The sequence below is a fragment of the Myotis myotis genome, unplaced genomic scaffold (assembly GCF_014108235.1).
Source record: "Myotis myotis isolate mMyoMyo1 unplaced genomic scaffold, mMyoMyo1.p scaffold_m19_p_1, whole genome shotgun sequence".
NCBI lineage: Eukaryota > Metazoa > Chordata > Mammalia > Chiroptera > Vespertilionidae > Myotis > Myotis myotis.
The window spans coordinates 96,681,511-96,706,412 of record NW_023416313.1 but is presented as its reverse complement, the minus strand read 5'-3'; the positions used below and the strand labels follow the sequence as shown (position 1 = coordinate 96,706,412).

At 38.9% G+C, this 24,902-nt stretch overlaps 1 protein-coding gene across 1 annotated transcript in view; it reads left to right on the top strand.

The window, feature by feature from the left end:
* MALRD1 (MAM and LDL receptor class A domain containing 1) overlaps nt 1-24,902 on the top strand; it is a 628,376-nt gene that overhangs the window by 567,503 nt on the left and 35,971 nt on the right. The window contains exons 36-37 of the mRNA XM_036345532.1: nt 20,540-20,619; nt 20,713-20,809. Of these exons, the coding sequence (XP_036201425.1) occupies nt 20,540-20,619; nt 20,713-20,809 (177 nt within the window). The remainder of the gene's footprint in view (nt 1-20,539; nt 20,620-20,712; nt 20,810-24,902) is intronic.

Here is a 24,902-nt window from a genome sequence, read left to right as displayed (position 1 = left end):
ATAAGAATTAACCTTTTCTTGAAATTTTGAAAGACCAAAACAGCCAAATAGCCTAATTTTGAAGCATTTTTAAGCCTTTTTCAGTATTACATACACTATGGAACTGATCTCATTTTCTAGTAGTTATGTTAACTTTATAATTTATATTACCATTGCAAAATCATTTCATTGAGGTTTTCAAGTTTCTGGTTATAAAGTTTAATATATATTTGTATGTATATGCACATAATATATAAGTATATTTATTCTACATACATTATAGGTAATGTATAAATACTTAAAATTAATATTTATCTAAAATATTTAAAATATACGTACATAAAACATATATATGCATGTGCATGTATGTGTGCATAAAATTGAGTAGTTACAAATGCAATGAAGAAAAATAAGTAGGTGAGCAGATTGCCAGTCAGGGATGAGGAAGAGGTGCTGGCTGTGGGATGTTTCAAATAAACTTGTTGACTGAGGCCGCTCTGAGAGGGTGTCATTTGAGCCAAGATTACAATTTCATTAAAGGGAAAACTATTCCAAGATTTAGACAAACTGCTTAACTATCAGAAAAAGTGTAAAAAATAAAGTACTTGAGACAAGAACAAGCTAAGAGTGTTTACATTGAGTGGCCAGATTATTATGACCACCTGACGTTTGTAGGCAAATTAGCTATATTTTCGCGCTGAAGTTGCTAGAGGGCCAGACCATTATAAACAGGGAAGCAGGTTGTTTACCACAACAGTAGAAGTGATTTTTTCCTGAAGGTATGAGTAAACAACGCGATTTAACAGCCTTTGAACGTGGGATATATATATATACACACACACACTGAGTGGCCAGATTATTATGACCACCTCATCAGTACTTCGTTGGGCCACCTTTTGCCTTCAATACTGCCGCGATTCTTCTTGACATTGACTCCACGAGATGTTGAAAGGTAATGCGAGGAATCTGACACCATGCCTGACGAATAGCACTGTCCAGTTCTGTGAGATTTGATGGTTGTGGAATCAGCTGCCTGATGGCTCTTTTAACTTCGTCCCACAAATACTCAATTGGATTGAGATCTGGTGATTGTGGGGGCCACCTAAGCAAGGTAAAGTCTCCCTCATGTTCTTGAAAGCACTCCTGCACAATACGAGCACCGTGGCATGGCGCGTTGTCTTCTTGGAGGAAGCCATCTCCATTGGGATACGCCATCAACATGATAGGATGAACTTGATCAGCAATGATATTTAGGTATGTTGTGCTATTCGGACATTGTTCCACACGAATTAAAGGGCCCAAATCATGCCAGGAAAACATGCCCCAAACCATAACACTGCCCCCACCAGCTTGAAGGGTTGTACTCATGCATGTGGGGTGCATGCTTTCATGCCGTTTCTGCCCAATTCTCACTCTGCCATCTGCATGATGCAACTAGAAATGTGATTCATCAGACCACATGACTTTTTTCCAATGCTCGACTGTCCAATCCTTGTGTTCCTGTGCAAATTGGAGATGTTTTATCTTGGTAACTGCAGACAGCAAAGGTGTTGGAACAGGCCTTCTGCTTCCATATCCCATACGGTGCAGTGTATGGCTAATTTGCCTACAAACGTCAGGTGGTCACAATAATCTGGCCACTCAGTGTAGAGAAGAGCATTACCATATTGTGAAAGAGTGAGTTTGGAGGCAGGTAGCAAATGGTAACACAATGGGGCACCTTAAACAAGGCCTAGTGAATACAAGACGCTCAGTATCACTAACTGAACAAAGAGTGTGGAGTTTAGAAATTTTTCTCTGTTTGATGGAAAATCATTAGATGATTCCTTGTCTTGTACTGAGTAAGTAAAGGGCCTTGCCATTTACTAAAGACACCCAAGTATTCCCATCCTGTAAGCCCTGTGGTTAGTGGAAGTTCCTTCCAGAGCCAGCATTCCACTGCTCCTTCTTTCTCATTTTGAGCTTACCATTTTGTGCTTACATGTGTGTATTTTTTAAAAAAAAATATTTTTTTTATTGATTTTTTACAGAGAGAAGGGAGAGAGATAGGGAGTTAGAAACATCGATGAGAGAGAAACATCCATCAGCTGCCTCCTGCACATCCCCCACTGGGGAAGTGCCTGCAACCCAGGTACATGCCCTTGACCTGAATCGAACCCGGGACCCTTCAGTCCGCAGGCCGACGCTCTAGCCACTGAGCCAAACCGGCTTCGGCACATGTGTGTATTTTAATGTGAAATAAAGAAAATATCAATAAGGTCTTGCTGGAATTAAAAATATCAGAACCTATGTTTTCAAGACATGTTTTTTTTTTCATACATCATATGATAACAAAATAAAAATTTCAAAAACCTATTTTTTGCTGGTATTATACTCCACAGCAAAAAGTGTAATGCCTTTACCTTGTTCATCTTAGAACAACACTAGTTTCTATTGACTCTCGGCCCATTTTCAGTTGTCCAATTTGTGAATTATTTCATTTCCTTGCTATATCTTTCTCTTTCTTTTTTTTTTTTTTTTTTTGCAACTTCAGGGAAGTATCACTTTATAACAGCTGAAAATGTCAGAAGAAGAAAACCTAAAACATAATCTTTAGGAATTTTTTTCTTTTTTAGTTTCTTATCAGTTGCAGCACCACACCAACCAGTAGTTTAAATGAATGAAAGCAGAACATTTTTTATCTGCTTTATGCTCTCTGACGTGAGTAGAAACTCTTGCTTCTTTGTTTCTATGATGTTGTAATAACTTGAAGTAATATATGAATGTGCTCCCTTTCTACATTTTCAATTCTGAGTAACTTGGCCACCAATTCAAGTGGAAATTACAATAAAAGCCACAGGAACATGTGATTTGCATTTTCAAATTATCATCCCCTAAAACAGAATCTGGTAATAAATATACTACTTTTGTGAGGAAGTGGAATATAGATACAGTAATAAGAACACAGCTAAGCAGCTCTAAGAATCTGAATTCACCAATGACAAAGCCATTGTTCCCTAAGTTTCAGTTTGTTCTCTGTAGATTGGAATAATGACCCAGCCTCAAAGCAATATTCTAAGGCAGTGAGTCTCACAGCATTCCCCAAATCAGCAGAGTCAGTAGCACCTGAGAAATTGTTAGAAATGAAATTCTCAGATCACCCCATGTTACCAGATAGGAGAGGTCCTTGTCCCCACCAGTTGCTCATGGTGGTGGAATTCTTGTGATACCCTGAGAAAAAGCATTTTCTGAGATTCACACAGGAGGATGAAATACGATGAAAGCTTTATTTCTGTGCAATGAAATTCCTGGGTTTCCAAAGCCCCATTTCCCTTTGTCCTTCCACAGAAGAAGTGAATCTTGGTCTTCATCAGAGCTAGTGTCCAGAGTTTCCATTCCAGGTCTGCACAGTCCAATGCAGCATCAGGCTAGCGTACTTTGTGTTTCCCCACTGCAGTCCATCAGTCCATTGCATGCGGGGTCTACAGGTAAACATGGCTATGGAGGAAACACAGGCGAATGCAAGGAAGCCAAGAGCAAGCCAAAAGCACAAGAGAGAGAGAACTTCTTTGTTCAGGAGATTATGTATTCCCCAATTTCCATGTGCTTTCAGTGGCTACGCCCATTCTGGCCAATGATCTCTGTCCCCAGGTTTGACTGACAGGCAAGTACCTTTCCTATATCACCCCAACTTTACTGGGCATGCATGTATCTCCTTTGTTGGGTCCCTTCTCCCAGTGTTTTTCAGGGAATAGCCCAGTGGTTCCCTGGGAGTGCAAAGTTGCAGCTTCCTGGTGAAGCTGCACAAATGACATGCTTATAGTGTCTGGTTTCCTCTCTTTGCTTCTTCCCAATTACTAATTACTTGCTAATTATAACAGTACCAGTCCCCCGTTTAGAGAAATTAAGCCCTGTAATCGTCTTTCAAATTATTTATTGTTGAGAGTTTTACATATGTCTCCTTTTTCCCCCATTGAGCTCTTACGCCCCCCCCACCCTGCCCCGCTCCTGCCCCTCAGCACATACCCCCACCCACCTATTGTCTGTGTCCATTGGTCATGTTCCTATGCATGGATACAAGTCCTTTGGTTGATCTCTTACCCCACCACCCCACCCTCCCCGGCCTTAGCTCTGAGGTTTGAAAGTCTGTTCAATGATTCTATGTCTCTGAATCTATTTTTGTTTATCAGTTTATGTTCATTATATTCCACAAATGAGTGAGATCATGTGATATTTATCTTTCTCCAACTGGCTTATTTCACTTAGCATAATGCTCTCCAGGTCCATCCATGCTGCTGTAAATAGTAGAGTTCTTTTTCTTTTACAGCAGCGTAGTATTCCATCATGTAGATGTACCACTGTTTTTTTAATCCACTCATCTGCTGATGGGAATTTAGGCTGTTTCCGAATCTTAGCTATTGTAAATTGTGCTGCTATAAACATAGAGATGCTTATATTTTTTCTGATTGATGTTTCTGATTTCTTGGGATATATTCCTAGAAGTGGGATTACTGGGTCAAATGGAAATTCCATTTTTAAAAATTTGAGGAAACTCCATACTGTTCTCCACAGTGGCTGCACCAGTCTGCATTCCCACCAGCAGTGTACGAGGGTTCCTTTTTCTCCACATCCTTGCCAGCACTTGTTGTTTGTTGATTTGTTGATGATACACATTCTGACAGGTGTGAGGTGGTACCTCATTGTTGTTTTGATTTGCATCTCTCAGATGATTAGTGACTTTGAACATGTTTTCATATGTCTGTCAGCTTCTGTATGTCCACTTTTGAAAAGTATCTATTTGGGTCCTTTGCCCATTTTTTGATTGGGTTGTTTATATTCCTTTGTTAATTTGTATGAGTTCCCTATAAATGTTGAAGATTAAAACCCTTATCGGTGATAACATTGGCAAATATGTTCTCCCATGCAGTGGGCTCTCTTGCTGTTTTGTTGATGGTTTCTTTTGCTGTTCAGACGCTTTTTATTTTGATGTAGTCCCATTTGTTTATTTTCTTCTTAGGAGCTGTATCAGTAAAGTTATTGCTATGACATATATCTGCTATTTTGCTGCCTATGGATTCTTCTAAGATTTTTATGGTTTCCCGTCTTACATTTAAGTCCTTTATCCATTTTGAGTTTATTTTTGTGAATGGTGTTAAGTTGGTGATCTAGTTTCATTTTTTTTTTTTGCATGTATCTGTCCAGTTTTCCCAAGACCATTTATTGAAGAGACTGTCTTTACTTCATTGTATGCTCTTGCCTCCTTTGTCAAATATTAATTGAGCATAATGGCTTCAGTTGATTTCTGGATTCTCTGTTCTGTTCCATTGGTCTATACGTCTGTTTTTGTGCCAGTATCAGGCAGTTTTAGGAACAATGGCTTTATAATATAGCTTGATATCTGGTATTGTAATCTCTCCAACTTTGTTCTTCTATTTTAGGATTGCTGCAGGTATTCAAGGTCTTTTTTTTATTCCACATAAATCTTTGGAGAGTTTGTTCTAGGTCTGTGAAATATGCCATTGACATTTTAGTGGAAATTGCATTGAATCTATAGATTACCTTGAGTCATATGAACATTTTAATGATGTCAATTCTACCAATCCATGAACACTGTATATTTTTCCACTTGTTTATGTCTTCCTCTATCTCTTTTTTCAATGTCCTGTAGTTTTCTGATTACAGGTCTTTTACCTCCTTAGTTAAGTTTATTCTTAGGTATCTTAATTTTTTTGTTGTAATGGTAAATGGAATTGTTTTTTTAGTTTCTCTTTCTGTGAGTTCATTATTTGTGTATAAAATGCCATAGATTTCTGTGTGTTAATTTTGTATCCTGCTTCATTGCTGAATTCGCTTTTTAAATCTAGTTGTTTTTTATGGAGTCTTTAGGGTTTTCTGTGTATAATATCATGTCATCTGTGAATAATGACAGTTTTACTTCTTCTTTTCCAATTTGGATGCTTTTTATTTCTTTTTCTTGTCTGATTGTTATGGCTAGTACTTCAGATACTATGTCAAACAGGAGTGGTGAAAGTATTGGTGAAGGATTGGTGTCTTGTTCCTATTCTTAGGGAAAACAGTCTTAGTATTTACTCATTGAGTGTGATGTTGGCTATAGGTTTGTCATATAAGGCTTTTATTATGTTAAGATTTTATTCCCACTTTGCTGAGAGTTTTTATCAAGAAAGGGTGTTGGATTTTGTTGAATGCTTGAATGCTTTTTCTGCATCAATTGATATTAATATGTGATTTTTGTCTTTCAATTTTTTAATGTGATGTATTACACTTATTGATTTGTGGTTATTGTACCAGCCTTGTATCCCTGGAATAAAGGTCATGGTGTATGATCTTTTTATTGTATTGCTGGATGTGATTTGCTAATATTTTGTTGAGGATTTTAGCATCTATGTTTATCAAGGATATTGGCTTGTAATTCTCTTTCTGTGTCATGTCTTTACCTGACTCTGGGATTGTAATGCTGGCTTCATAGAAAGAGCTTGGAAGTGTTTTTTCCTCTTGAATTTTTTGGAATAGTCTGAGGAGGATTGGTGTTTATTCTTTGAATGTTTTGATAAAACTTTCCTGTGAACTAATCAGGAACGGGGCTTTTGTTTGCTGGGAGTTTTTTGATTACTCTTCAATTTCATTGGTAGTTATCAGCCTAGTCAGGTTTTTTAAGCGTTTTGGAAGCTTTTATTTTTCTATGAATATTTCAGTTTCATCTAGGTTGTCCGGTTTGTTGGAATAGAGTCATTCATAGTATATTTTTAAATAATCTTTTATATTTCAGTAGGATCGGTTGTTACTTCATCTCTTTCATTTCTGGTTTGTTTTTGTTTTTTTTGTTTTGTGTTTTTAATTTGGGTCCTCTCTCTCTTTGTTTCTTGGTGAGAAGCCTTGAAATCTTCTAAGGATAAATAGATGAAAGTCTTCATTTTCTTGTAATTGCGTCTAGCTATCAAAGGGTGTAGATCTACCTTTCCCTTAGCTCAGAGTTTCTCCCTGACAGAGGAAGGAGGAGCAAAAGGGAAGGGGGGTATTCACGCAGGGAAGAGGGATTTTGCGAAATCCATGTTAGTCTGATGTCCCTGTGAAGTGACATAAGTGATGTCCAGAGGACGATGCGTTTGACAAGTTGCATTTCTATTGTATTCCAGAAATGACAATCTTGACAAGAAGGTTAAAAGGCACAATTCAACAGTGAGGAGACTCATAGTAACTAAAGGTCTGGTGAGAGATAAAAATCCCATGAGGCAAAGGGAAAGGTTAACTTTACATGTCCCAGTGTAGGCTGGAGGAGTGGCTAGGTCCCTGGAGGAAGGTGAGCCACACCTGCCCGAAGCCCTTCTGCCCATTATATTTAAATTAAGCTAAGGGAAACATTGTAAGATTCCCCCTGTGTGAAACTCTGGGGCTTTTCTGTCTGAACCACATGGGCAGAAAAAGGAAAGCAGTTTCAAATGAAGCTGATAGCCCATCCATATTTCATTGACCCAACCGTAAGTCCAAAGCGTTGACTCATTTCAGAAGACAGTGATGCAGTTGGTTTCTAGAGTGAGGCTTGTGTGAATAATCAATCAAGTAAATAAGAACATAGGCAGGCAACCTATGAAAGTAGAAGCAAGGAAACAAAACCAAAGATTGATGCTCATAACAAATCACAACCAGTTGAGAAGACTTTTAGATGCAAGGCTTTTGCTGGAATTAAAGCAAGCAGTGACACTCTGATAGATTTTCTGCAGTTTAACATCTCTGGTGATGTTATCAGGTGCTGAGATCTGTATGGCATACACAGAGATAGCCTTAAAAATAAAAATTTGAAGACAATTAATTGTACTGGAGTCAAATATCCACAATTGGGCTTTTGGTTTTTATTGTCATGCAATTTTTCTTCCTACAATTATTCTCATTTTCTAAGAGGCTGCATTAAGTCCAGTTTTAGTTTGGTCTGAGTATTTGCATAAATACAAGAATAGCAACTGATCAAACAAATCACACAGGCTCTTCCAAGTTTGCTTTGCTGCCATCTTTCACAAGGAATTTAAATATTGAGCTATACTCAGCCCCTCAGGGCAGAGAAGGCAAGCTGCAGACTCCATTAGGCTTTGTCTTCAATACCTGTAGGTCTGGGTCAATTCCTTACGTCCGTGAGGTCCCCAAAATGTCCTGCCATCTTTCAGCAAAGTAATTTTTGTTTCTTATTTGGAAAGATTGCTATGAACCATGTGACCAAGTAAGGTATCAGGCCATTTCTGCTACGGCTTCAGTAGGCTTTGGAAGTCAATCTCAATTCCTTAAGGCATCTGGTGACATCCAGAGTCCAGGCATGTCTCTCTTAGACATCTTGATCAAAATCTTGGTTGATAAGACCAGATCATTTGAAATTGGTCTTATTGAATATGTGCAAAGAAATGAATTGCCATTATGCACTCATTAAGAATTGTCAGACTCTGGAGGTATCATGTAGGGAGAAAAGGCTAAAAATAAGAAATGAGCATTTTCAAGATTAGCAAACATATTTCATAACTTTTAGAAATAGAGGTTTGCTTTATTTACTAGCAAATATATTTATACTTCAAGAGACATATTTCCATGGAGATAGGTATCATATAGTAAAGTTCACTGGTTTAGCAAATCGTAAGTGAATTGAGTTAAACTGGTTGGCTCAAATAGCTGAGGCTCAGATAAGATTTTTTTTAACATTTGCATTTAAATAGATAGCTTAGATAAGAGTTATTGGAGATGAGGTATTAGTACTTTAAAGGCAGACAGTCCTTTCCTTGATAAACCTAGAATAAAATTTCTTGCCAGAATAGGCACTCTCAAGGCACTGTGAGTGGAGATTGCATTATTTATTGACTTCAGGGAGTAAAAATCTTAAAAAAAAAAATAAAAAAAAACTTGACAGGGCGACTTGATAGCTGAGGGAGGCATATATAAATGTCTTCTCTGCTTTCCAGCTTTCTGTCATATACCAGAATTTGGAGTGGCCTATGACACCTTAGTCACCAAAGTCCCACAGCCATCCTACCTTCGCCAGCCAGGGGACTCACATTCACCGCCAGTACAAAATCTCTCCCAGTACGCCTGGGATAGGGACTCTTCTCCAGACTGTAATACAATTGTCCAGATTTGGGGCCTTTAACTCCACACAAGGGATTCTGATGGCCTTTGACCTTACCGGAGGTTTTCACTCTTCATTGTCTTGGATGGGAAAATATGGCTTTTAAAACCAGCCTTTAATAGCTGGGCTGGCAATCCGTTGCTGTCTCATTTCCTAACAGCCTCAGTCCCTTGGCAGCAGGAGACAGCTTCCTTTAAGAGAGAGGGAATATCGCCTGTTAATCTGCCAAGACAAAGATGTAACACCCGGGCCCTGGAGTTAAATTCTGTTTGTAGTTAATTTCCAAGATTAGGTAACAAAAACCTTTCATTTCTTTGAGCAACTATATATTTGAGGCTTTTCTCTATTAGTTATGCCTGGGGAAGAAGCATTAATGACAAGTAGTAATGTTTTCATGAGCCAAATTACACAATAGCAAAGTTTGCATGAATCAAAATACACAGCAGTTTCATTTGTAACCAAGAAATTATCAGTCGTGAGCAGCTCCTCTGACGGGCTGCCACGTTGCCCTTAAGCGACATGGCTGCCAGGGCAGTTACAATTTACAGCTTCCAGCTTCAAGTAACGGCTGCCAGGGAGGTGCCCTCCGATCTAGTGATGACTGTAGTTCCCTCCCCTGTGATGAGCCAGGGAGAAGATGGAACCAGGCAGGTAGCGGCCCTGGGCTTGCCAGGGGCGGGGTCCTAGTAGCAGCTTTTCTTGGAGGCTTCCCTCTGCATTCAGACTTTCTCTGCTGTGCCTTCCCCCATAGTTGCACAGCCCCAGGCCACTAGACCCATGAAGTCCAGGTGAGCTTTGGTTGGGAAACTTGCAGGGGTGTGGGCAGGAGGCAAAATTCTGGGTCTTCAAGCAGCAGCAATCCAGTCTGTGGCCCACCTCCGGGACCCCTGCTCCTCAGCACCCTGGGTGCACTATCAGGGCAGAAGCAGAGGGAGATGGGAGGCAGAAGGAAGTGAGGGCTGGGATGGCCCTTGGTTTGGAGCTGCACTGGGCTGGGAGTCTGGCCTTAAGCCCCCAGCTTGAGATGTGGGATTGCTGGCCCCTCCCTTGGCTTAAGCAGGCTGGAGAGCTGGGGTTTCCCAGGCCAGGAGTACTGTCAAGGCAGTAGTGGGTGCATGCCAGCTCCCCAGGTTTTGCATTCCCCTGGCACTCATTTGCATGTTGCACTGCAGGAACCCACAGCACTGGCACCAGGCTGGCAATAAAAGGGTGTTGCCAGGTCCGCAACCTGAGTCCTGTGGAGTGGGAACTGAGAGAAGTTAAATTGTAGCAACATAAGCAGCATGCAGAGAGAGAGAGTGGTTAAGAGAGATGAGTTTTGTAAACAGGGAAGAGTATGGGCACAAGGCACAAATTCTATAATAGCATCAGGTCATGGATCTTCTCGGCATTTTCTGGAGCCTGTTGTGTCTTTGGGGCTGGGAGCACAGTGTCTTTTTCTACTGGATTTGAATCCAAAGCAGCAGAAGCTAGTTAGGGCAGAGAAAAGGAAGCAAAAGACTCAGACAAGCACCAATCCAGGAGACAATGTGAGAAATCCTATATAATAAAAGGCTAATATGCAAATCAACCGAATGGCAGAACAACTGGACGCTATGATGTGCACTGACCACCAGGGGGCAGATGCTTAACACAGGAGCTGCCCTCTGGTGGTCAGTGTGCCAGAAGCCAGGCTCATGGTTGGCGAATGCAGTGGCGGTGGCAGAAGCTTCTCCTGCCTCTACAGCAATGCTAAGGATGTCTGACTGACGGCTTAGGCCCATGGAGAACAGGCCTAACCCATCAGTCAGACATCCCTGAGGACTCCCAGACTATGAGAGGGTGCAGGCTGGGCTGAGGGATCCCCGAGTGTATGATTTTCATAAACCAGGCCTCCAGTGAATTATAAAACTCTCAGGCTAGGTAAAGAGGTTCTCACCACAACCTAGGCCAGCTTTTTCTCCCTTTGGAGTACAGGCCAGGTGCAGACAGGAATGGCAAGTTTGAAGGCTACAGGCATGTTTCAGCCGGGAAGTAGAAGAGAAGGGATGCTTTCCATAAGTCACTTCTCCTGGTAGGGTCTCATCTGGGTCACCATCTGTTACTGGATATGAGAGGTCTTATCCCTGCTGGTGGCTCATGAAGGTGCAACTCTTGCACTATCCCAAGAAAAAGAATTTTCTGAGACTCACACAGGAGGATGAAATAGGATAGAAGGCTTTATTTCCATGGAATTAAATCCCCGAGCTTCCAAAGCCCCATTTCCCTTTGTCCTGCCATAGAAGAAGTATAGCTTGGGTTTCAGCAGAGCTAAAAATCAGAGCTAATGTCCACAGTTTCCATTCCAGGTCTGCACAGTCCAATGCAGCATCAGGCTAGCGTACTTTGTGTTTTCTCACTGCAGTCCATCAGTCCATTGCATGCGGGGTCTACAGGTAAACATGGCTATGGAGGAAACACAGGCGAATGCAAGGAAGTCAAGAGCAAGCCAAAAGCACAAGAGAGAGAGAAAACTTCTTTGTTCAGGAGATTATGTGTTTCCAAATTTTCATGTGCTTGCAGTGGCCACACCCATTCTGGCCAATGATCTCTGTCCCCAGGTTTGACTGACAGGCAAGTGCCTTCCCTATGTCACCTCAACTTTACTGGGCATGCATCTATCTTTCCTTTGTTGGGTCCCTTCTCCCAGTGTTTTTCAGGGAATAGGCCAGTGGTTCCTTGGTAGTGCAAAGTTGCAGCTTCCTGGTAAAGCTGCACAAATGACATGCCTATAATGTCTGGCCTTCCCTCTTTGCTTCTTTTCTATTATTAATAACTAGATAATTACAACAATATCAGCCAGACATTGTGAATCAAAAACTGTAGGGATGGGGCCAGCAATCTGTTTTTATAAACCTTACAGGATATTCTGGTGCATACTAATTTTGTATATGACTGTTATAATGATTAAATAAGATAACCTAAGCACAAAATAATGGTGCTTTGATAACTGTAACAAATTATCCGTGTGTTAACTACAATTATTGTGATGATAGTGAATATTTTCAGTAAATCTCTATGAGCAGATTGTGCTAATTGGAGCTTACAAGAATACAACAGGTATAATAGTCCTTACCTTCCAAAAATGTATAGTCTAGAGATGTATAAGGAAAAGGACAAGTGCACTACTGTGTGCCAAGTGGTGTCCTAAGAGTTTACAGGATACCATGGGACCCAAATAAGTATTTTTTAAGTCAGACAGGACACAAAGGAGGGCCACCCAGGGTAAATGTTATTTGGTCTGTGTCTTTAAGGATAAATATAAGTTAGCCAGATGGATGAGAGGTTAAGCCATCTTCCAGCCAATGAGAATAAGATGTTCTGGAAAGATGTAGAAGTGCAAAAGAGTACATCTCTCAGGTGAAGGTCTTCCAATAAGAATAAAGAGTTGATGAGCAAAGAGAAAATTGAGATCAAACCAGCTGTGCCTTCAAGAGTCCATTTCAGAAAACAGTCTCCGTGTAAAACCACTTCTGGACAGGACTCTAAGAGCTGTGAGAAAGTAGTAAAGGGTTTGAATTAGGGAAGTGAACAATGTGACATCAGTCTGGAGGCAGGAAATCCAGTGAGGAGCCTATTACAGGACTAGAGAAGACGCATGGATGAGATAATTCGGAAGTAAACTGTTGGAACTTTGGGGATTGAGATGATGTAGTAGAGAAATGGATATAGGAATCTAGAAATTGTTTCTAATCTTTGAAAAACGTGTTTTTTTTTTATCTCCTTCTGGTGCTAGGAATGCTGTATTTCAAAATAGGATTAAAAGTCCCTTTAGTTTCATAAATGTTAGGAAGAATGCAATCAAATATGTTCTCCCCATTACCCTGAGTCAGTGAGAAGTATTGGATTAAGTTACCTAATTTACATTTTAAGTCTTTTCTAAATTTGAATATGCAAACATCAACATTTTAATGAAATAACCATGCCTCTGCATTAGCACTTCATTTTTCCTTTTAGTACCGTAGCCCTATTTGAACAGTTGAAGTAGTTAAAATTAAAGAAAATAATGATAAAAAAGAGTAAACCTGCTGCCTGTTCCCATGAATCCATGCTCAGAAAATGTGTGGCTCTTCCTTTTCCCTGGCAATGAGACACAGGAACGGGGGCCAACATACAGAGGACAGTAAGGGTGGGAGGAGCCTTTGTTCCAGGTTTTAGTGGGTAATGAATGGGTGTTACCAAGCACATCCAGAAATAAGTGATTTCAGAGCCCCTGGGTGATAGTGCACTAATGGCAGAAGACCTGTTGGAATTAAGGGAAGATTAGCATGTTGGCTCCGACTGAGAGTGTCTAATTATATTTTATTTCTCCCTTTCTCCTGTTTTTGTTAAGAAAACAAACTCTTATGCACGGATGACGTGGAACATTTATCTTTCTCTTTCAGGTGGACTCTCCCTAATACTTCTAAATTTTACAAAATATGTTGGAGCTAATTAGTCAAGTAGGAAATTAGTCTAAGCAAATTAATCACCAGTGCTCACAGTGGAATTTCGGTCCTTTGTGGCTCAGAGATTACTTAGTGGCTTCTCCTGCTTTCTTATTTCCTGTTAAATGAACTCACCCATGACAATCAGGATGGCTTGTGAAGGGCTCTCCTCAATTGTCCCACTTCCTTTCTGCTGGCACAGGCTCAGCACGTAGCCCTGAAAACACAGTCAGAGCTGATGCTCTCATACTAAGTTGAGACAGCATTTCCCCCTCCCCGCTTGGAGTACATGTGTCTGATGGGTAGAAGCCTCATTGGTCTGGGGCAGAGGAATGCACATTGCAGGCACTGAGCATGTTCAACAACTGCTTTTCCTTCCCCGACTTCTATAACTGGAGTAAGAACCTCCAGGCATATTTATATATACAATTTTTATTTATATTACTTTATTATTTCCATCACCATCTATCTCCTCTATGCCCTGTTCCACCTTCACTCTCCCCTACTCCCTCCCTGACCCCCTCAAAATCACCACATAAAAGCAGAAGCTGTGGCAATGGCTCTTTACTGCTTTGTAAGTCTTAGCCGAAGCTCAGGCAAGGATGGGAGACAGGGCAGTTGTCAGATGTCAGTTCCCTGGAGGGACAGTCTGTTAGGGGATGAAGTCAGCGGGGACATGACCATGATTTCTACCAGAAACTAAAAGCCTGGGTATGGAACAGCTTGGCATAGATAACACTTCACGGTCTACAGTGGACGTTTATGTGTGTTGTTTAATTCTCATACACATTCTATGAGGTGAGTTGTAATTGTTACTGCTCATAATAGGAAACGGAAGTCATCTGATGCTCCCATAGCTAGAAAATGGCAAAGATTAGCCTCAAACCCAGGTGCCCTGACCCTATTACTTACTCTTTTCTTAGCGCCACACTGCCTCCTCTACAATTAGAGATGTTTCCAGAGTAAAGCTTAATGTGATAAATGGACATTTCCAGACCACGAAGACCAGGAAGTTCTCCTAGTGAAGCTCTTCTAACAGATAAACACTATAAAGTTAACTGCCATTATAAACAGCTAAAGTCCTACTTTGGGGAGACATGGGAAGCAAAACCATGAAGTGACTGGAGCAGTCATTGGCTGAGGAGACCAAGAGACATAGTTGAAAATCTCATTCAGAATGTACCCCTGGGTGATTTGCTACTCAACTGCTCTATGACTTTATTTCTTCAACTATGAAATGGGGAAATAATTCTTCTTCTGTAACATTATTGTATTACAAATAGTATAGTAAAGCATTTAGAATATTGTTGAGCACATAGCAGGTTTTCAATTGTAATTCCTTTGGGGCTATATATACTGTGGTTTTCTGAAGCATGGAATGTAAATGTAGAAGATACTGGCTCCTATAAACAAAAATGATATAAATGAATTTAATAATCACAACATGTTGCTATAAAAAATACCTAAGAAAAAGAAAAACAAGTCTACTGCTATACTGCTGGATTATAAATCTAATCTAAAACATATTCAAAATGCATGCTGCTTCTGAAGGGATTTTCCTTCTACATCCTTAAAAACTTCAATATTAGAGTAAGGATGGCTGTAAAATTACAGTATAAGATAGAATTCAGAAATCTATAGGTTAATTTGGGATTCCATAATAACATATTTGAATATATTTCTCCAGATTCCATCAATTATAATGACTTCTATATTCTTGGATGACCAATTTTTATGTAACATTTTATAATACATATGTATATATACACTGAGTGGCCAGATTATTATGACCACCTGACGTTTGTAGGCAAATTAGCTATAATTTCACGTTGAAGTTGCTAAAGGACCAGACCATTATAAATAGGGAAGCAGGTTGTTTACCACGACAGTAGAAGTGTTTTTTTTTTCCTGAAGATATGGGTAAACAACGTGATTTAACAGCCTTTGATCGTGGGATATATATTATTATGAGTGGCCAGATTATTATGACCACCCCATCAGTATTTTGTTGAGCCACCTTTTGCCTTCAATACGGCTGTGATTCTCCTTGGCATTGACTCCACAAGATGTTGAAAGGTGATGCGAGGAATCTGACACCATGCCTGATGAATAGCACTGTCCAGTTCTGTGAGATTTGATGGTTGTGGAATCAGCTGCCTGATGGCTCTTTTAACTTCGTCCCACAAATACTCAATTGGATTGAGATCTGGTGATTGTGGGGGCCACCTAAGCAAGGTAAAGTCTCCCTCGTGTTCTTGAAACCACTCCTGCACAATACGAGCACCGTGGCATGGCGCGTTGTCTTCTTGGAGGAAGCCATCTCCATTGGGATACGCCATCAACATGATAGGATGAACTTGATCAGCAATGATATTTAGGTATGTTGTGCTATTCAGATGTTCCACACAAATTAAAGGGCCCAAATCATGCCAGGAAAACATGTCCCAAACCATAACACTGCCCCCACCAGTTTGAAGGGTTGTACTCATGCATGTGGGGTGCATGCTTTCATGCTGTTTCCGCCCAATTCTCACTCTGCCATCTGCATGATGCAACTGGAAACATGATTCATCAGACCACATGACTTTTTTCCAATGCTTGACTGTCCAATCCTTGTGTTCCTATGTGAATTGGAGATGTTTTATCTTGGTAACTGCAGACAGCAAAGGTGTTGGAACAGGCCTTCTGCTTCCATATCCCATATGATGCAGTGTACGGCTAATTTGCCTACAAATGTCAGGTGGTCATAATAATCTGGTCACTCAGTGTGTGTGTGTGTGTGTGTGTGTGTGTGTGTGTGTGTGTGTGTGTATGTATATATATATATATATATATATATATATATATATATATGAACATTTCATTCTTTAGAATAAATATAATTTAATATATCACCTGTTCCACAAATGTATAATTGAGATTGCACATTTTTCATTTTTCTGGGTCTGGAAATACAATTATTCTTTTTTTTATTGTTTTATTGCTTAAAGTATTACAAAGGGTATTATATATGTGTCCTTCCCCCCCGCCCCCCGCCCTTGAAATACAATTATTCTTGAAGCAATTCTTTCATCCAGCACTTTTTTTAAAGCTATATAATTTATCTTAACAAAGGAAAGCAAACATTTTTTTTTTGTCAATTCTTACCCAAGGATATTTTCCAGAGAGTGGAAGGCAGGTGGAGCGACAGAGAGAAAGAGAGAGAGAGAGAGAAGATTGAACCCAGGACCCTTCAGTCCATATGCCAATACTCTATCCACTGAGCCAAACCAACTAGGGCCTTTAGCACTTTTTTTAACCTTGTTATATTTCATATATTTTAATCTCTACTTTGTATCTTGGCATCACACAATTGCACAGACCTCCCTATACCCACCCCACTCTAACAACCATCCAGCTCTGCCTTAGATGCCCCACCAGGGCTGATCTTCTCTGGTTGGCATCCTAATCAAAGCACACCGAGATCTTCCCAATATCTCATCCATTCTCCCTGTTTGAATGGAGTCTAAGGATCTAACTGCCACAATTACTCTGAACACTGAATTATCCATAGAAGAGGTTTAGTATGACAAAGAAAGATAAAATATATGTTACATATTCTTACTTGCTTCTTTTTGCAACCAAGCTAATGTTTCTCCTTCGTGGAGAGGGTTGAGGAGAAGGAGAAAAGCAACAACAAAAATATTAAACTGAGAAATATATACATGATATGTTAATTTCTAAAAATTGTCTATATAGGTTGTTTATATACTAGTAGACAGCTGGCCTTAAGGAAATCCATAATGCATTGTTGAAAGTTACAGCCAGTTTGTGACAGAGAGATGTAGATGCTTCTATTACAATAAACACACACGTGTGTGTGTGTGTGTGTGTGTGTGTGTGTGTGTGTCCTATGAAAGGGTAAAAAGAGTGGAAAGAGACATACTTGGATGTTTAAATTAGTTACATAAGGAGGATGGAATTGCATAGGGATATGAAGGGTTGTATTCAAACATACATTGCTTTAAGCATGTATTACTTTTAATCTGACAAACATTAAATAGGAAGGAAGTGATGGCTTGGAATCACATTGGTGTGGAGATTACAATTTCTGCTTCAAGGAACAATTGACAAGAATCTTTAAAGTATGTTTTATTGATTTCAGTGAAAGAAAGGGAGAGGGAGAGAGAAACATCAATGGTGAGAGAGAATCATTGATCAGCTACCTCTTGCATGCCCCCTCCTGGGGATCAAGCCTGCAACCCAAGCCAATACCCTGACCAGGAATCAACCTTGACCTCCAGGAATCAAACACTCAACCACTGAGCCACAACAGTCCAGGGACAAGAATTTTTTTAATCATAGATATTACTGTATAATTTTAAAATTTCAGTAATTTCTATTCATATTTCAAAATTAATTAATATATATTAAAATTCACAGGTAAGCCCCCTTGAAAATACATGTAGAAAACATTTGGTTTAAATTAGGCAGACTGGCCCTAGCTGGTTTGCCTCAGTGGATAGAATGTCAGACTGAAGGATCTCAGGTTCCATTCTGGTGAAGGGCACATACTTTGGTTCCAGGCTCAACAGTAGACCTTGGTCAGGGCCAGGGCATGTGAGGGAGACAAGCAATTGGTGGGCCTCTCTCACAGGGCTGTTTCTCTCTGTTTCTCCCCTTCTCTTCCACTTTCTCTAAAATCAACGGAAAAAATATCAGAGGGTGAGGATTAAAAAAATAATAATAAATAAATATAGCAGACTGATGTACAAAATATACTTAAGTGGGAACTTTTGAGCGTAGGATCCTCAGTTTCTTCTAAAATAACTCCTTTAAATGTTTTGTATTATAAATATCTAACTCAAAATTTCATTCACACTTCTTAAATTCAAATTCCTTTGGCCAAAAGTGACAAAAATTCAGCATATTTTGAAATTAATTTGGGCCCTTAAAATACATTCCTTTCTATTATTTTTCTCATGGTAGTTGATAAGATTATATCACCTTGATCTATTCTTTAATATAATTGTTCTTCAGTAGAAAAATAAATAAATAAAAATTCCATGATATATATTTATGTACTATTTAAAGGAAGGTTATATCCCGTTACTTTTTACAGGTATATTTTTACCAATGTAAAAATAAATTGCCTGTCTTTAATTTTCCTTTTATCAATAGCATCTATACTTATTTCCGTAAAATTATCATCAAAATATTTTCCAGTATAGTTGAAATTTTTCCTTCAGTAAAACATAGTCAAAAGAAAAGTCACTTAATACTCTATTTGTTCATCACCAGAAGAGTGATATATATACACACACTATAGGTAGGTAGATAGATGATAATACATAAGTACACATACATATATAAATATATAGGCAAATAGAGAGAAGATAGATGATCAAAAGTTAGCATACATTTGGATTTTTCCCATTCATTTTTTTAAGTGGTATTTTAAGATAATGTCGATTGACATTTATCTTAATAGGCACATTCAAATACCTACCATATATCTAAAGGGAAAACTAGTGTGATCCTCGTGCCAGTGAAGTGACATTTTCAAAAACCCAATGATGCTCAATTAACCAAAATGAAAACCTGTTCCCGTCTCTAGGCCACACCAGTTTGTGCACATGTGAAAGACTGACCTGTGGAGTCACACTGCCAACTGAGAACTGCCAAGAACTATATCCTGAGGATTATAAGAATAAAAGCCATAGTATCAATGTATGCATGTAAAATAATATTAGATGTTTTACAAGGTTACCTAAGATGAAAAAATGTCTTTAAGCACTTAAAATGAATGACAATTAGGAAAGAAAAATAATGAAAAGAAAAATGAGAATAAAATAGATAAATAAATTTAACAAATAAATAAATAAAAGAATACATAAATAAGAAACTCAAAAGAAAAAAATACTCCATTAATCAACAATTCTGATTTATTTTAATTTGAATTTCAGAAACATCCAAACAATCAAGTTGTCTTACATTTCTACCTTTTAAAGAATACCTCTTAAGGAAAGAAGATATTCCTATGGACCTCCTTAAACCTCTAAGCTTTTTATATTTAAAAAAGCTATTGCTTTTTGAAAGAATTGCTATTGATCATTCAAGTTTTCAAATTCAAAAAGAGATTGAAACTAAAGCAAATGTGTGCTGAAGAAGCATTGTTCAATACACAGCTTTTAAGCACACTATTCAGAAGCTGGTTTTAATCCTATTTTGTAGCATGTACCATGAACCTGGCAGGAAATTCAACTAAACCCTTTTTCATTTGGATTGTGTTATTTCTGGTAAACAAGAATGTGTACACAAGTTTTCACACCCATATGCAAATACATATTACCAGAAGTATTCTAACACGTTTACCACTTAGAAATAAGTCTTATCTCTCTGAGCACAAGCTAGTCTCCATTTCTGAACTATCTGAAAACTACCCAAATCAAAGGAGATGCTCCCAGTGTTACATTTCATCATGTATGTCCCTAAGTAAAACAAAGGTAGTGAAATTCTAGTAGTATTCCTAATACAACCCATGAGATTACCAACCTGATTCCAAATCTATGAACTTGAAGGATCATCTGTTTTAAAGAAAAATATTTGTGCCCTGTAATTTGTATTAATCCATAATTTGAATCTTCTGTATCAGTATCTGAAGTAAGTTAAATCACGTTTTTTTTAAAATGTGCTAGCTTTTAAGTTTGAGACAAATGAGTAAAGTAATATGGACACTGGTGAAAAACAAGTCAATTTTTGAGAACAAAAAAGGAAGTCTCTGAAAACTAAGTGCCCATCTTATAATCTAGGCGGAGATAAACCACAAAAAACATCATCTCACACAATAATGTGAAAATAATGAAATTTAATTTTGGCTTCGGTTTAACATTTTTAGTTTCTTATCAAAGTTACCCACATTGCAGGTATCTCATTATGTATGGACATTCATCATTTTATTCCATGACAATACTACTAAAATATGTTGCTACTTCCTTTTTGTTTTTCTAACTGTCATCTTTTATCTCATTTCCAGATGTCAACAAGGATGGGCCGGAAATCGATGCCACATCAAAGTTAACCAATCGACTGCAGATCTCACATACTCTCAGAAGAGTAAGTGACATTGTGACTAAACAAATCACCGCGTTTTTGAGTGTCTCGTATTTTTGACTGTGTGTGTATCCTTTTGTTGGTTTGAAATTCTAGATATATGGACTCTCCTGGGTATTGGATCAGCTTTCCTGATGACTCATATTATAGTTGCCACCTTGTGTTTTCTTGCGAACAGAAAAGCACCAGTAAGGTAAGTGAAACATTTAATTTGCTGTATTTTCCTTTCACTCCATTTTACATGCAGGTAACTTTAGTGTTTTCATACTTCATGACATCTTCCTCTTGTTTACTTTTTTATTTATTTATTTATTTATTTATTTATTTATTTTTAGTAAAGTTGACTTTTTAGGAGCATTTCTTATGACAACAAAAAGGAGAACATGGCATTCTCCACTGATTAAAAAGATAGAAGGGAGTAGACATCCAAGTTCATGGTGGTGCCCAGGGAAGACAGTGAACTGCAAAAGAGACACTTCCTTGGCCTGCCCAGGAAGGCTGAACTCTAGGCACCAGCTTTCCAGGCCAAGAACCCCATGTCCTAAGAAATGCACAGGCCAGAGGCCAAGAGCTGCTGCGCCTGGAGGAACTTTGCAGGCTGGGCACAGGCATGACACAGAAGACCTCACAGTCTACTGTGCTGGTAAGATACTAGGAATAGATGAGTGGATTAAAAAGCTGTGGCACATTTACACCATGGAATACTGTGTAGCTGTAAAAAGGAAGGATTTCTTACCTTTTGAGACAGCATGGAGGGACCTGGAGAATATTATGCTAAACAAAATAAGCCAGTCAGAGAAAAACAAGTGTCATATGTAGAATTTAAAGAACAAAATAAGCTGATGAACAAAATAGATCCAAGATATAGAAACATGGAACAGACTATGGAATCTCAGCAGGGAGGCGGAGGTGGGTGGGGAGAGATTAACCAAAGAACTTGTATGAATACATACCTAACCCATGGACAAAGACAACAGTGTGGTGAAGGTCTGGGGCAGGGGTCCAGTGTGGGCTAAAAGGAGTCAATGGGAAAAAGAGGGTCATATACTAGTATAATACTTTCAACAATAAAGATAATTTTTAAAAATGATGCTAGGAGTTTCCTACCTAATACCCTTCTTCCCATCACCTGTATGGGATACAGGTCACTCCAATAAGGAAAGTGACTATCTTTCCCATGAACTGAACAAGATAAAGACTCAGAATAAGACTTAATACAATTTTAAGATATTGAAGAAACACATCATGTCTTGCATACTGAGTCTGTGGCCAGAGAGTTGGATCAGCTGCAACACCTATGCATCACAGAGCACAGGATAACTGCATTTGCCTTGGTGTCAAATGGTATATGCCACCTGCTGATGAATTCTTCTCAGGTATCCAGCCTGCAGTATTGTTAAATACCAGACACCAAACTTGTTATCATCAATTACAGCAAAATTATTCCAGAACTATGGTGTTCATGAGAAAAAAATATCTGACATTTTTAATCCATTACTAACAAGAAGAGCATGCTGATCTACTAATTCTGTTATTTATTATGTGTGTAAAATATGCCAGACAATGTAGATACAAACATGAATGAGAAGCAGTCTGGACCTAAGGGAGTTTGTAATCTAGTGGGAATAACATACACAAAGCTACTAATTGAAATACTGGTCCTATGCTAAAATGTACACATGTATTAGTATTCTCCAAAGAAACAGAAACAATAGCTAACTATATTAGTGTTTCTGTCATATAGATCTATGTATATAAATTTAAATATCTTATATTACATAATATATAATATTACATATTATAATATAGAGTATATATTATATTACATAATATGTAATATTAATACATTATCATTTATTATGTATACTAGTCGCCCTGTGCACGAATCCGTGCGCCAGTAGGTCACTGTCACCCTCCTGTAGCTCTCTGCCCACTGCCCCGCACTCCTGTAGCTCTCCTCACCCCCCTCCCCCCCTCATAGCTTGCTGCCCTGCCCCCTCCTGTAGCTCTCCTCAGTCCCTTGTACCTCACTGGCCCACCCTCCTGCTGATCTGTGATCTGGTCGTGAAGCTCTTGGTCGTTATGCCTCAGGGTATAATGGCTAATTAGCATATTCCTCTCTTGTTATACCAACATATTGTATTAAAATATATTATATATTAATGTAATATATTAAGATATCTTAAGAGTAACATGTAATTATATATAAATAATAAGATATATTTTCATTTAATATATATTAATTATACAAATTCTATTTATTGGGAAATTAATTAAATAATAATTATTTTGATTATATTAACAATATAGTTAATATAGTATATGGAATTAGGGAAAGATTTATTTTAAGGAATTGGCTTATGTACTTGAGGCCGGCCACTCACAAATTCAAGTAAGAGTTGATGGTGCAGGCTTGCGTCCAAAGTCTGCCAGGCATGCTATCAGGCTGGAAACACAGGTCAGGTTTCCTTGTTGTAGCCTTGAACAGTTTTTGTTGTTAAAGTCTTTACTAGTATATAGTTGAATGCGGCCCACCCACATTATGGAAAGTGATCTGCTTTACTTAAAGTTGGCTGATTATAAATGCTAATCACACCTAAAAAATACTTTTACAACAACATCTGGACTAGTATTTGAGCAAAGAACTGGATGCCACAGTCTAGCCCAGTTGACACATAAAATTAATCATCATGGACCTAGCCAGTTTGGCTCAGTGGATAGAGCGTCACCTGTGGACCAAAGGGTCTGAGGTTCCATTCAGGTCAAAGGCATACCTCAGTTGCAGGCTCCTTCCCAGCCCAGGCCCTGGTCAGGGCTTGTGCAGGAGGCAACCAATCAAAGTGTTTCTTTCACATGGTGTTCCTCTCTGGCTTTCCCTCTCTCTTCCACTCTAAAAATCAGTGGGAAAAATATCCTTGGGTGAGGATTCAAAAAAATAAATCATCATGTTATGTGAATAAGTTATCACATTAACACAGCCAGCGAGAGTATTTAGGGAGAACCCTAAATTTCACACCTTTTCCAGATTCATGTTGGACAGCTTATGCCACTGGGGCTTTGGAGAGACCTCTCAGGCAGGTGTCAGTGGCACTATGCCACAGCCTGACAGCCAGCTCTCCTTTCTCTCATTTCCGTCATTCTTCAACATCACACTTCCCCTTCCTCATCACTCCTCACCTTCGCTCTTTGCCAAACTCCAATTCTGTTTTCTCTTTCCCTATTTCTTTGTTCGCCTCCTCTTAATCTTTTCTGTTTCTCTGACACTTTTTAAAAAATGTTTAGTATCTTCTTCTCATCCTTTATTGATGGTCTCCAGGGTTTGCCTCTATATCTGATTCCCTTTCATGTAAGATATCATTAATTTCCAACGTTTCAAATGCCATCTACACATTAATGGCTCCAAATAATCTTTCTTTCTTACTAAAGTTCTCTTCCATGCTCCAGATTCATATCATGTTTTCAATTATTTGCTAGACTTCTCCATAGAATTTTTCTAGACACATTGACTTTAACTTATGAAATATTAGTGCCCATCATTTCCAAATTCTGGAACCTACCTTTGAGATTCCACAAAATAAAGAGTAACTTCATTATATAAGGTGGGAAGCTTAGATATAGCTGCTTTTATCATCCTACCTGAACACATCAGAATCTTATCTTACAATAACAACCCCTCTTGCACAAGATACACAAAAAATTGAGTGGAACTGGCTACATTTTACAAACATAAGGCTCCTATTACTACACATTTTAAAGATCTGCCAAGATTACCAGTAATTTAGATCAGACACAACCCACTAAGACTTACTAATGGGAACAGAACCATCTATACTGTCATCAACCAAGCTTTCATTTCTCCAGTCTAGGTAGGGGGAGGACTGGGAAGGAAAGAGAAGGGGTCCTTGTAGTCATTGTCTTTGGAGCAGGGCAGTGTTTGTAGTGAGAAGTTTTACCTCCTTCCCAGTAAAGAAGGGAGGAAGATACCACCACCAACACCACCCAAAGCAATGTGATGGAAGAGCCCCAAGAGAACCAATAGTTAAGATTTGTGATGCCTAGAAGAAAGAGTGAAAATTCTGCAAAATCTGATGCCTGTTCTACATCAGAGTGCAACGTAGAGAAAAAGTTCTCAGGAGTACTCGATACACGTACCCTTTGCGGACGGACATGAAGACAATTTTTGGTTCACTGTTCTGAAAGCGGGTGGTCCTGGGAGCATCCTATGCCAGCTGGGCTTAAAGGGACTGTGGTACAATGTCCCTGGAAACCACAGGAGAGTGGGGTGG